This window comes from Protomyctophum bolini (genome assembly GCF_963924005.1).
Source record: "Protomyctophum bolini genome assembly, chromosome: 18".
NCBI lineage: Eukaryota > Metazoa > Chordata > Actinopteri > Myctophiformes > Myctophidae > Protomyctophum > Protomyctophum bolini.
This window is the reverse complement of record NC_137879.1, coordinates 2,040,329-2,055,328: the sequence shown is the minus strand read 5'-3', so window position 1 is coordinate 2,055,328 and position 15,000 is coordinate 2,040,329. Positions and strand designations below refer to the sequence as shown.

Below are 15,000 nucleotides of genomic sequence, written 5' to 3'. Positions count from 1 at the left end.
TCGACTAAAACTAAGACGAAAAATGATCGTCGAACACCCTTTTTTTCACTGTCACGTCTATGTTTATTTGTATTTATTTATTTTACTACACTTTAGAAACAAGACCAAATAAACAACTACACTTTAGAAACAAGACCAAATAAACAACTACACTTTAGAAACAAGACCAAATAAACAACTACACTTTAGAAACAAGACCAAATAAACAACTACACTTTAGAAACAAGACCAAATAAACAACTACACTTTAGAAACAAGACCAAATAAACAACTACACTTTAGAAACAAGACCAAATAAACAACTACACTTTAGAAACAAGACCAAATAAACAACTACACTTTGGAAACAAGACCAAATAAACAACTACACTTTAGAAACAAGACCAAATAAACAACTAACTTTAGAAACAAGACCAAATAAACAACTACACTTTAGAAACAAGACCAAATACGAGACCAAATACGAGGACACGTGACCATGTCCTCTCCTTCTCTAAGCTTCCTTGGTTTTTATCGGAAAGGCGGGAAAACTCTCACCAGAGCAGAACGGGTCCAGCTCGGGGTGGTTGTTGTCGTGGTGGGCGGAGCCAAACTCTGAGTGGGAGGAGCCAAGCTCTGAGGGCGGGATTCGAGGGCTCTCCACGAACTTAGCCTTACGCAGGGGAGCTGGGAGAGAGAGAGAGAGAGAGAGAGAGAGAGAATCTGGATAAGCGTGGAACAGAAACAAACAAATAACAAATAACAACAGGCTTTACTTCATGCTTCTCTGTCTTACGTTGTGACCAGGCTTTACTTTTTCCTTCTCTGCCTTACGTTGTGACCAGGCTTTACTTTATGCTTCTCTGTCTTACGTTGTGACCAGGCTTTACTTTATGCTTCTCTGTCTTACGTTGTGACCAGGCTTTACTTTATGCTTCTCTGCCTTACGTTGTGACCAGGCTTTACTTTATGCTTCTCTGCCTTATATGTTGTGACCAGGCTTTACTTTATGCTTCTCTGTCTTACGTTGTGACCAGGCTTTACTTTATGCTTCTCTGTCTTACGTTGTGACCAGGCTTTACTTTATGCTTCTCTGTCTTACGTTGTGACCAGGCTTTACTTTATGCTTCTCTGTCTTACGTTGTGACCAGGCTTTACTTTATGCTTCTCTGTCTTACATTGTGACCAGGCTTTACTTTATGCTTCTCTGTCTTACGTTGTGACCAGGCTTTACTTTATGCTTCTCTGTCTTACGTTGTGACCAGGCTTTACTTTATGCTTCTCTGTCTTACGTTGTGACCAGGCTTTACTTTATGCTTCTCTGCCTTACGTTGTGACCAGGCTTTACTTTATGCTTCTCTGTCTTACGTTGTGACCAGGCTTTACTTTATGCTTCTCTGCCTTATATGTTGTGACCAGGCTTTACTTTATGCTTCTCTGTATTACGTTGTGACCAGGCTTTACTTTATGCTTCTCTGTCTTACGTTGTGACCAGGCTTTACTTTATGCTTCTCTGTCTTACGTTGTGACCAGGCTTTACTTTATGCTTCTCTGCCTTACGTTGTGACCAGGCTTTACTTTATGCTTCTCTGCCTTACGTTGTGACCAGGCTTTACTTTATGCTTCTCTGTCTTACGTTGTGACCAGGCTTTACTTTATGCTTCTCTGTCTTACGTTGTGACCAGGCTTTACTTTATGCTTCTCTGTCTTACGTTGTGACCAGGCTTTACTTTATGCTTCTCTGTCTTACGTTGTGACCAGGCTTTACTTTATGCTTCTCTGCCTTACGTCGTGACCAGGCTTTACTTTATGCTTATCTGCCTTACGTTGTGACCAGGCTTTACTTTATGCTTCTCTGCCTTACGTTGTGACCAGGCTTTTCTTTATGCTTCTCTGCCTTACGTTGTGACCAGGCTTTACTTTATGCTTCTCTGCCTTACGTTGTGACCAGGCTTTACTTTATGCTTCTCTGTCTTACGTTGTGACCAGGCTTTACTTTATGCTTCTCTGTCTTACGTTGTGACCAGGCTTTTCTTTATGCTTCTCTGCCTTACGTTGTGACCAGGCTTTACTTTATGCTTCTCAGCCTTACGTTGTGACCAGGCTTTTCTTTATGCTTCTCTGCCTTACGTTGTGACCAGGCTTTTCTTTATGCTTCTCTGCCTTACGTTGTGACCAGGCTTTACTTTATGCTTCTCTGCCTTACGTTGTGACCAGGCTTTACTTTATGCTTCTCTGCCTTACGTTGTGACCAGGCTTTACTTTATGCTTCTCTGCCTTACGTTGTGACCAGGCTTTACTTTATGCTTCTCTGTCTTACGTTGTGACCAGGCTTTACTTTATGCTTCTCTGCCTTACGTTGTGACCAGGCTTTACTTTATGCTTCTCTGCCTTACGTTGTGACCAGGCTTTACTTTATGCTTCTCTGTCTTATACGTTGTGACCAGGCTTTACTTTATGCTTCTCTGTCTTACGTTGTGACCAGGCTTTACTTTATGCTTCTCTGCCTTACGTTGTGACCAGGCTTTACTTTATGCTTCTCTGTCTTAGGTTGTGACCAGGCTTTACTTTATGCTTCTCTGTCTTACGTTGTGACCAGGCTTTACTTTATGCTTCTCTGTCTTACGTTGTGACCAGGCTTTACTTTATGCTTCTCTGTCTTACATTGTGACCAGGCTTTACTTTATGCTTCTCTGTCTTACGTTGTGACCAGGCTTTACTTTATGCTTCTCTGCCTTACGTTGTGACCAGGCTTTTCTTTTCGCAGATAAGTAAGCCTGGGACCGAGGCTTACAAACACATTCACACACCTTTACATAGACTGTGCATTACATTCACCCATTCACACACACGTTCACACACCTTTACATAGAATGTGCATTACATTCACACACACGTTCACACACCGATGTCGAGAGAGAGAGAGAGAGAGAGAGAGAGAGAGAGAGCTGTGGGCTGCTTGTCACAGGAACACCTTGGGTTCTTTGGAAGGTGTTGAAAGGCTTTCCTTTTTAATTCAAAGTCTAAATTTAGGATATTCAGGAATTCTCCCGATGTTATTGAGACGGAGAGGCAAATACGTGGAGCCATGCAGTTCTCACGCACAGCCACAGGGGGAGCAGTTGTTGAGTGATTGATTGATAGATTGATTGATGTATTAACAGTTTGCATAATTACAGTACGTTTGAAGCACAACTCAATACAAAGACTGTTAACTGTGAGTGGACGACGCCATAAAGCATCACACTTGAGGGTCCACCTTGTTCAATTCATCAAGACATTTAGAGACGTACAAATAGACACTTCTATTTAGCCAAAGAACAGGACAGGAATTCATCATAAAGGAGGTAAAACCAGTAAGACGCGCAAACGCGGGAAGCGAACGCAGCTGAGACCCTGCAGATCATGTCTGTCTGTCTGTGTGTCTGTCTGTGTGTCTGTCCCGCTGTTACTGTATATGTGGACCTGTCCCCTTTTGTGCCCATATATGGAGCTGAGTGATTGCTGATGCAACACACTCCATATTTGGATAGCGGGACAGACAGACACACACACACACAGACAGACATGATCTGCTAGGTCTCATAGTAAGTGCTCATTGCATTAACAAATAAACATAGAATATACAGTGTTGGGATGCAGCCGTCCGTAGTGCCCTTTGAGACGGTTTTGAAGACGTTGAGCCGCCTGGGTGACAAAGTCAAGGCCCGCGGGCCAAATGTGGCCCGCCATGTCATTTTATGCGGCCCGCCTGCCTTACCTCGACCAACAAGCCAATCACACGACAGACACAACAGACAAAATGATTTTCCTTCTCTTATTCGCGCTGCTCGCGTTGTTCCCTTCTCTGACTCTGCCTCAGTCAGGTTTACACACACACACACACACACACACACACACACACACACACAGACACACATTCTTCATAATATCCATTATGAGTCAAACCGTCGAGAAGATTTGATTGTTTTCGGAACACAGTTCTTTATTTGACGTGATACAAAAAAAAATCACACCCGTGTGAAGTGAGGGGCGCGCTCTTATCCTCGCAACTCCTACACTATCACATCATCAGACACTATGAATGTAATGTTTGTGTAGGACAAAGTCTGTCAACATATAACCAAAAAAAACATTGCATGGATGCACCTGGGACGTATTCCTCAGTGATGTATCCTGAGGTCATCACCTGGGACGTATCCTCAGTGATGTATCAATTTACAATTTACAATTTAGGCATTTAGCAGACGCTCTTAATCCAGAGCGACTTACATTAAGCAAGAACAAAAAGCAATACATCACATAAAAACATTTATCATGAAACATGCGTAAGCTAAGAAAGTAACAGTGGAATATCTATAATGAAACTATACATATAAGCTATACATCTATACTACTATGATATACATTATGTACTATGACGTGCTATGACTACATACAATGCACTTATGCTGTTTACATAACATGCTATAAGTCTGTATCAAATGCTATCTAAGTCTACAGAATTGCTATCTAAGGGGGTGGGGTAAGTGCTATGGGCCATGATGGAGTCTGAAAAGGTGGGTTTTCAAACTACGGCGGAAGATTGGGAGTGATGCTGCAGTTCTGACTGCAATGGGAAGTGCATTCCACAGTTTTGGAGGTCATCCCGAGGTCATCACCTGGGACGTATCCTCAGTGATGTATCCCGAGGTCAGGTGACCCAGCCGGGAGTGATCAAGTCCCGACTTACGTCCCTGCAGTAGCTACCCTCGATCAGTCCCACTAGGGAAGAACCAGGGACACACAATCCTCTGCCCCAGAACTACTCTGCCGGGGCTGGGAGGTACGCTTCTGGCGCGTGGAAGGACTAGGAGGCTCTGTGGGTTGTCTCCTGTCCGGGCCCCTCCTACGTCTCACCAGGTCCACTCCTATGCTCTCACCGGGCCCAGGACCTGTGCGTTGCACCAGAGTCTGCAGCACCAGACACTTCATTCAGGGCAATGGTTCCGCAGACTCCACCCGAGCCAGAAGGTGGCGCTGCGGGCTCCACTTGCTGCATGAATGGCCCTCCTAAGAGCTGGACATAAAGTCCATGACAGTTCAGAATGGGGTAAAAAAAAAAGTCAATCACACACTTACGTCATTTGCCATTTGACTTGGCAATTTGATGCACAGATGAATATCCGTCATACAAAGTCCATAGACTTAGCCACACGCATGACGTCATACAAAGTCCATAGACGTATCCACACACACACACACACATGGCGTCATACAAAGTCCATAGACTTATCCACACACATGAGGTCATACAAAGTCCATAGACTTATCCACACACACATGACGTCACAAGCCAAACACACAAAGCCAGGCGTTGGAGGGGCAAGCGTCCCTCAAAAAAGAAGTCACACTCATGTGAAGTGAGCGGCGCTCTTATCATCATACAGTGAGCGGTGCCTTTTATCAAGATGATGATGATGTCATCATATCAAATCAGCCAATCAAATCATCACATTCGGTGCTACAGAGACACACAAAGCTTAGGAGCATAGGAGGGGCCAGCTCCGCTCAAAAAAATAAAAACCCAACCCAGGTAGGATGTGTAATTGACGTCATACTTCGGCGCTCTATTCAAGTGCAATCTGAGCTCAGTCCAAATGAAAGCATTTATTTTATTGAGCATAGTTAGGTTGACAGAACGACACAGGAGGATGAAACACGCACAACATGACAACCTTGACTTGGGCCGAAAAACGTACGCCCAAATACGGAGATGACTGGCGTCATAGTGGTGATGTCATGCTGTACATGAGTGATGTCATTATACTGGTGGTCACATGGAGTCTGGTTTAGTTGACTCAATGTATTCTTCTTCTAGTGACCTTGTTGGCAGTGAGCACACTGTTGGTTGGCATGGCTACCAGTTCCCACCTGATGTCGTGTGGGAGTTCTGATTGGTCCAGACCGACCTGAATAACTGCTAGTTTACATAAAGTCTTAAGAGAAGGACTCAGTTCTAAGATGTACAGCTCATCAGAAGTACTGTGGTTTCCCTTGTATCCTCCAAAGAAGATGATATGATCTCCCACAATGCAACAGCACATACCATACATTGGACCTGGTCCTTTCCCCTTGGGCTCAACCTTCTTCCAGGAGAAGGTCTCTGGACTGAATTTCCACAAATCATTGAGGATCTTTTTGTTCAAGCCACCGAATATGTACAGCTCTCCATTGTAGGTAAATGCTGAATGATCACTGCGTCCTGGAAGAAGCTGTGCAGAAGGTGTGCTCAGCCAGAGGTCGGTCTCTGTGTCAAACACACTGATGGTGTTGTAGTACTGACCCCCCCAGTGCCCGAATACAAACATCTTTGTCCCAATGATGGTAGCAGAGTGAAACATTGAAGCAGGAGGTGGAGTTCCTCTGGTGTTAATTGAAGACCAGACCATTGTGCTGGTGTCCAACTTGTACATGTCATTAGTCCATCCAGTCAGCTTGGTGTGTCCTCCATAGATAAACATGACCTTCTCCAACACACAGGCTGAGTGATACCTCATCTCCTCTGGAACAGCTCCAGAAACCCTGCTGGGTTTGAACCACATGTGGGCGTCCACATTGAATGCATAAAGCTCACTGCAGTACTCCCCTCCCCAGTAGCCTCCCCAGATGTAGACTGTATCTTCCACCAACACGGCTGTGTGTCCCCAGCGGCTGGATGGAACCTCAAGGTGACCGTCTCCTCTTCCAGGTTCCATTGGAGGTAACTTCTTCCAGCATAAAGACACTGTGTTGAAGACATGGACGTCCATCTGTTCCATGTTGTTGTTCCATCCATCACAGTTGCCTCCAAAGGAATACAGATTGTTCCTCACTGCTACAGCAGCAGGACGGACTCGCTTTGGTCCTCCTGCTTTGGAAACGGTCCAAGACAACATCCCCTTGTCTGTCTGTCTGGTTCCGTCTGTCTGTCTATCGCTCTCTTCTCTCTCTCTCTGCGTCTACATTTTCAACACGGTGCATCATCTCATATATCTTCTGGTGTGAAATCACACGCAACACAAACTATTGCCGTGCACGCCTTAACGATACCAATTCACACAGCGATTCTCATCTGCACCTTTTGACTCTGATCTGGAGACACCAGGAAAACGGTCTGTGTGTGTGTCATATTCTGCTATACTTGTGGGGACATTTGGTCCTCTTCTAGTGCAAGGGGATTTATCTCCTCGGTCATCACGTTACTGGCTCAGGAATGAGCCGGTAAAAGGAACCAGGAGGAACTGGCTCCCAGTGCACAAAGTAATTGTCTTTATTGTCAGTTCACACTGAACTGTGTCTTGCGACCCAGAAGCCCTGTATGCAGAAACACATATCATTCGACACGTAACAAAACAATACAGACATGAAGACAAGAGCAATGTCCACCGGCTCGACTCCCCCGTGGCTACAACTACAACTCCTGATTAACCCATTCTGACCTGAGATCAGATTCATACGGAGGTTTCCACTGGACAACACACTGGTCTGATGAACCCATATCTGACCTGAGATCAGATTCTAAAAATGTCAGTCGTTCTTCGATTTTTCAAAAATAGCAGACCTACAAGCTCATAGCGCGCCACTCGGTGGCGCGCTATGAGCTTGTAGATCTGCTATTTTTCAATAGCTAAAGCATAACATGATGCTAATACCAAAATGGGTTCCCGTTCAGAATGGGTTAAGCCTCAAGGTCGACTGGTGGACAATTAAGGACCTCTTTAGTCTGACCTTACTGTATGCTGGGGACACCATATTATCAAACTATAGTGTTTGAGCTGATATTCCTTTGCTAACCTTAGGATGCTGTTATCACACGTGGATGTAGGGATGTCCACCGTTTATACGTGTTAGCCGATACCGAATACAGATACCAGAGAATAATATGTATAATAATAAATAAATAAAAAATAACTTATTTTGAAGTCCACCGACTGGGAATAGTGTTTATAGCTATATCTAACTACATATCTGGTGTTGTGTTTATAGCTATCTAACTATATATCTGGTGTTGTGTTTATAGCTATCTAACTATATATCTGGTGTTGTGTTTATAGCAGGCTCCTCACTCATAATATGCACTTGCAGTTTGGGGCAACTCCAAAGCAAACTCCACATGTCCCATCATTTTATTTACCTGGCATAGTGTCGGCCCCTTACCCCTGTGTGGGATCACTGGTTAGACTGGCATAGTGTCGACCCCTTACCCCTGTGTGGGATCGCTGGTTAGACTGGCATAGTGTCAACCCCCTTACCCCTGTGTGGGATCACTGGTTAGACTGGCATAGTGTCAACCCCTTACCCCTGTGTGGGATCGCTGGTTAGACTGGCATAGTGTCGACCCCTTAGCCCTGTGTGGGATCACTGGTTAGACTGGCATAGTGTCAACCCCTTACCCCTGTGTGGGATCACTGGTTAGACTGGCATAGTGTCGACCCCCTTACCCCTGTGTGGGATCACTGGTTAGACTGGCATATGTCAAACCCCTTACCCCTGTGTGGGATCACTGGTTAGACTGGCATAGTGTCAACCCCTTACCCCTGTGTGGGATCGCTGGTTAGACTGGCATAGTGTCAACCCCTTACCCCTGTGTGGGATCGCTGGTTAGACTGGCATAGTGTCGACCCCTTACCCCTGTGTGGGATCACTGGTTAGACTGGCATAGTGTCAACCCTTTACCCCTGTGTGGGATCACTGGTTAGACTGGCATAGTGTCGACCACTTACCCCTGTGTGGGATCACTGGTTAGACTGGCATAGTGTCAACCCCTTACCCCTGTGTGGGATCACTGGTTAGACTGGCATAGTGTCGACCCCTTACCCCTGTGTGGGATCACTGGTTAGACTGGCATAGTGTCAACCCCTTACCCCTGTGTGGGATCACTGGTTAGACTGGCATAGTGTCGACCCCTTACCCCTGTGTGGGATCACTGGTTAGACTGGCATAGTGTCGACCCCTTACCCCTGTGTGGGATCACTGGTTAGACTGGCATAGTGTCGACCCCTTACCCCTGTGTGGGATCTGTGGTTAGACTGGCATAGTGTCAACCCCTTACCCCTGTGTGGGATCTGTGGTTAGACTGGCATAGTGTCGACCCCTTACCCCTGTGTGGGATCACTGGTTAGACTGGCATAGTGTCGACCCCTTACCCCTGTGTGGGATCACTGGTTAGACTGGCATAGTGTCAACCCCCTTACCCCTGTGTGGGATCACTGGTTAGACTGGCATAGTGTCAACCCCCTTACCCCTGTGTGGGATCACTGGTTAGACTGGCATATTCGCCGATACCGATATGGCCCGATATGAAGCGCACGCACGCGCACACACACACACACACACACACACACACACACACACACACACACACTTCTGCATGGCCGGCCTCCACTGGCTGGTGGCCACAATGCCTCGACAAACATTTCCTCCTCGTAGTAAACAGGTGGCGAACTGAGCAGAGCTCTCTCTCTCTCTGTCTCTCTCTGTCTCTCTCTCTCTCTCTCTCGCATTTATCCTTTTCATGTAAACATTGTCAATCATATCAATCATATCAATCAATCAATCAATCTCTCTCTCTCTCTCTCTCTCTCTCTCTCCTCGTCAGATACAGATCCTAGATGAATGAACCAATAAGAACCAGAGCCAATCAGGGCAAGGGGGCGTGTCAATAACACACAAAGCGGGGTGCCTATGGGCTATAGTTCCACACATTGGAACTATCCCATTGAGACAAAGCGGGTGGGGGCCTATGGGCTATAGTTCCACACATTGGAACTATCCCATTGAGACAAAGCAGGGTGCCTATGGGCTATAGTTCCACACATTGGAACTATATCCCATTGAGACAAAGCAGGGTGCCTATGGGCTATAGTTCCACACATTGGAACTATCCCATTGAGACAAAGCAGGGTGCTATGGGCTATATAGTTCCACACATTGGAACTATCCCATTGAGACAAAGCAGGGTGCTATGGGCTATAGTTCCACACATTGGAACTATCCCATTGAGACAAAGCGGGGTGCTATGGGCTATAGTTCCACACATTGGAACTATCCCATTGAGACAAAGCAGGGTGCTATGGGCTATAGTTCCACACATTGGAACTATCCCATTGAGACAAAGCAGGGTGCTATGGGCTATAGTTCCACACATTGGAACTATCCCATTGAGACAAAGCAGGGTGCCTATGGGCTATAGTTCCACACATTGGAACTATCCCATTGAGACAGAATGAACACTTCCTCATGCCATCGTTACAATGGGAGTCAACGCTAGTGTCGCCACTGTCTGACTAGATTACTCATGGTCACCATCTCCAACAGAGGTGAAAGGTAGGCCATAGTGTAAGTGATATGTTTTTGGTTAAAACAAACCTTTTTTTTGTTGTTAAATGGTTTAAAATAAATCACTATATCCTGAAAGTAACGGATTGCATTTTTTTTTGCCCAAGGACACTTCCACATGTGGAAGACAGGAGAAGGAGCCGGGATTCGAACCGCCGACCCATGAGGGATCGTTGTAAATAAAATAAAAGGGGCAGGGGGTACAACACCTTTATACAGACGGGGGTACAACACCTTTACAGATGGGGGTACAACACCTTTACAGACGGGGGTACAACACCTTTACAGACGGGGGTACAACACCTTTATACAGACGGGGGTACAACACCTTTACAGACGGGGGTACAACACCTTTATACAGACGGGGGTACAACACCTTTATACAGACGGGGGTACAACACCTTTATACAGACGGGGGTACAACACCTTTATACAGACGGGGGTACAACACCTTTATACAGACGGGGGTACAACACCTTTATACAGACGGGGGTACAACACCTTTATACAGACGGGGGTACAACACCTTTACAGACGGGGGTACAACACCTTTATACAGACGGGGGTACAACACCTTTATACAGACGGGGGTACAACACCTTTATACAGACGGGGGTACAACACCTTTATACAGACGGGGGTACAACACCTTTATACAGACGGGGGTACAACACCTTTATACAGATGGGGGTACAACACCTTTATACAGACGGGGGTACAACACCTTTATACAGATGGGGGTACAACACCTTTATACAGACGGGGGTACAACACCTTTATACAGACGGGGGTACAACACCTTTATACAGACGGGGGTACAACACCTTTATACAGACGGGGGTACAACACCTTTATACAGACGGGGGTACAACACCTTTATACAGACGGGGGTCCAACACCTTTATACAGACGGGGGTACAACACCTTTATACAGACGGGGGTACAACACCTTTATACAGACGGGGGTACAACACCTTTATACAGACGGGGGTCCAACACCTTTATACAGATGGGGGTCCAACACCTTTATACAGACGGGGGTACAACACCTTTACAGATGGGGTACAACACCTTTATACAGACGGGGGTACAACACCTTTATACAGACGGGGGTACAACACCTTTATACAGATGGGGGTACAACACCTTTATACAGACGGGGGTCCAACACCTTTATACAGATGGGGGTACAACACCTTTATACAGACGGGGGTACAACACCTTTATACAGACGGGGGTACAACACCTTTATACAGACGGGGGTACAACACCTTTATAAAGACGGGGGTACAACACCTTTATACAGACGGGGGTACAACACCTTTATAAAGACGGGGGTACAACACCTTTATACAGACGGGGGTACAACACCTTTATACAGACGGGGGTACAACACCTTTATACAGACGGGGGTACAACACCTTTATACAGACGGGGGTACAACACCTTTATACAGACGGGGGTACAACACCTTTATACAGACGGGGGTACAACACCTTTATACAGACGGGGGTACAACACCTTTATACAGACGGGGGTACAACACCTTTATACAGACGGGGGTACAACACCTTTATACAGATGGGGGTACAACACCTTTATACAGATGGGGGTACAACACCTTTACAGATGGGGGTACAACACCTTTATACAGACGGGGGTACAACACCTTTATACAGATGGGGGTACAACACCTTTATACAGATGGGGGTACAACACCTTTATACAGATGGGGGTACAACACCTTTATACAGACGGGGGTACAACACCTTTATACAGACGGGGGTACAACACCTTTATACAGATGGGGGTACAACACCTTTATACAGACGGGGGTACAACACCTTTATACAGACGGGGGTACAACACCTTTATACAGATGGGGGTACAACACCTTTATACAGACGGGGGTACAACACCTTTATACAGACGGGGGTACAACACCTTTATACAGATGGGGGTACAACACCTTTATACAGATGGGGGTACAACACCTTTATACAGACGGGGGTACAACACCTTTATACAGACGGGGGTACAACACCTTTATACAGACGGGGGTACAACACCTTTATACAGACGGGGGTACAACACCTTTATACAGATGGGGGTACAACACCTTTATACAGACGGGGGTACAACACCTTTATACAGACGGGGGTACAACACCTTTATACAGATGGGGGTACAACACCTTTATACAGATGGGGGTACAACACCTTTATACAGATGGGGGTACAACACCTTTATACAGATGGGGGTACAACACCTTTATACAGACGGGGGTCCGCAGCCAAAAGGATTGTTTATGAACAGCAACACGAGTGAGAACTGGATATGAAACGTTTTTCTGCTTCACCACAAAGAGAGATAAACCTGCCTCAAGCCATTCTGAACAGGAACCCATTCTGGTGTTAGCATCATGTTATGCTTTAGCTATTGAAAAATAGCAGATCTACAAGCTCATAGCGCGCCACCGAGTGGCGCGCTACGAGCTTGTAGGTCTGCTATTTTAGAAAAATCGAAGAGCGGCTGACATTTTTAGAATCTGATCTCAGGTCAGAATGGGTTCATCAGACCAGTGTGTGTCCAGTGGAAACCTCGTATGAATCTGATCTCAGGTCAGAATGGGTTCATCAGACCAGTGTGTGTGTCCAGTGGAAACCTCGTATGAATCTGATCTCAGGTCAGAATGGGTTCATCAGACCAGTGTGTGTGTCCAGTGGAAACCTCGTATGAATCTGATCTCAGGTCAGAATGGGTTCATCAGACCAGTGTGTGTGTCCAGTGGAAACCTCGTATGAATCTGATCTCAGGTCAGAATGGGTTCATCAGACCAGTGTGTGTGTCCAGTGGAAACCTCGTATGAATCTGATCTCAGGTCAGAATGGGTTAAGTCACCATAGCTTATAGTTTTAGTTTTCGTCAGTGGAAAAAGGAAGTCGACGGACATCTTTCGTCTTCGTTTTAGTCGATGGAAACAACACTGCAGTGCATCCGACCCTGTGTGTGTGAGACGCAGACCGCGCGGCAGCGCTCCAGACTCGTCATAACTCTCTGACACACGGATGAATAATTTACGGACGCTCGGCTTCAAGGTTAAAAACGCCAGAGCACGTCTCCTCACGTCCGTCTGCACACAGTTCACATCATTATTATTATTAGTATTATTAGTATTATTATTATTAGTATTATTATTATGCGTGTTAATAAATGCACTGTATCGCCGCAAGCAAGGTCCTCTTAGAGAGATAGTACTTCACTATAGCATGAATAACTGTCTGTCTGTCTGTCTGTCTGTCTGTCTGTCTGTCTGTCTGTCTGTCTGTCTGTCTGTCTGTCTGTCTGTCCATCTAGACCTCCGAACATCGTGCGTTTTATCCAAACCACTGAGAGCTCCGTAGATTAGGAGTTATTATTCAGCGTTTCAGTCAGCCTATCACAGAGGCCCGTCTAAATATCTATAAAAATCAAGAAAATATATTTTCTGTCCTCACATTCCATGCTCAGCCAATCAAATCACAGCTATGGGCTGATCGCCGGCCAATCAAATCACCGCTATGGGCTGATCGCCGGCCAATCAAATCATCGCTATGGGGCCGATCGGCCAATCAAATCATCGCTACGGGGTATAGCCTATACACACTAACACACAGAGCTGGGCCTATAGGAGGGGCCGGCACCCCTCAAAAAACACTAATGCCAAGGAGGACTCCTGATAGGCTGAAGCTACTAGCCTATCACTGCATTATAAAAGATATTCTATATGTTTGACAGACATGAGGAGAGAGAGAGAGAGAGAGAGAGGGAGAGAGAGGAGAGGGAGAGAGAGAGAGAGAGAGAGAGACAGAGAGACAGAGAGACAGAGAGGGAGAGAGAGAGGGGCTGCTTTGAAGGAGGCGCTGGAAGCTACAGTGCTAACGCTAACCCAGTAGTCTGCTAGCATTCATTTCTGCTGCGCTCCACAAACCACGACTCACAGACCCACGCACGCACAGACAGACACACACACACACTCTCACACACAAACACACACACACACACACACACAACGGCAAGCACGCACACGCACACATACACACACAGGCCTAAAGAAAGGTTACACAAAATGAAAATAATGAAATAAGAAAGTGTTTGCTCATGGTCTACTATAGCATATACTGCTCTGCCCTGGTTCCTTGAGGGGGTACAGTACTGTACTGTACCGTACTGTACTGTACTGTACTGCACAGTAGCATACAGTAATCCCACAGCTCTGTTTTGTAAGCAAATCATTATCAAACTCTATTAATAGCACACTGCAGTCTTTCTCCAGCTCCTTGGATGGAGATTTATTTATCTCTCCTCTCCTCTCCTCTCCTCTCCTCTCCCCCCTTGCCTCCCCTCCCCTCCTCTCTTGCTTACTCAGAAGATAATTGTGTTCCCGTTCTTAACCTTCCACACAGCAGAGACAAAGCAAGGGGTTCTTTTTAACCTTCCACACAGCAGAGACAAAGCAAAAGTTATTTTTAACCTTCCACACAGCAGAGACAAAGATAGGGGTTCTTTTTAACCTTCCACACGCATGACCCGGAAACAATCTACTACAAAAAGTTGACTTTACATTGCTAGCTTACATTGCGATCATTTTAATTTATACGATATTATGATCCAAAAAGCGTT

General features: G+C 45.9%; 1 protein-coding gene across 1 annotated transcript in view; it reads right to left on the bottom strand.

Annotated features, from left to right (window-relative positions):
* Window positions 1-15,000, bottom strand: part of LOC308332989 (protein TANC2-like) — a 168,238-nt gene that overhangs the window by 65,160 nt on the left and 88,078 nt on the right. The window contains 1 exon segment of the mRNA XM_080789143.1: window positions 538-666. Within this exon segment, the coding sequence (XP_080645269.1) occupies window positions 538-666 (129 nt within the window).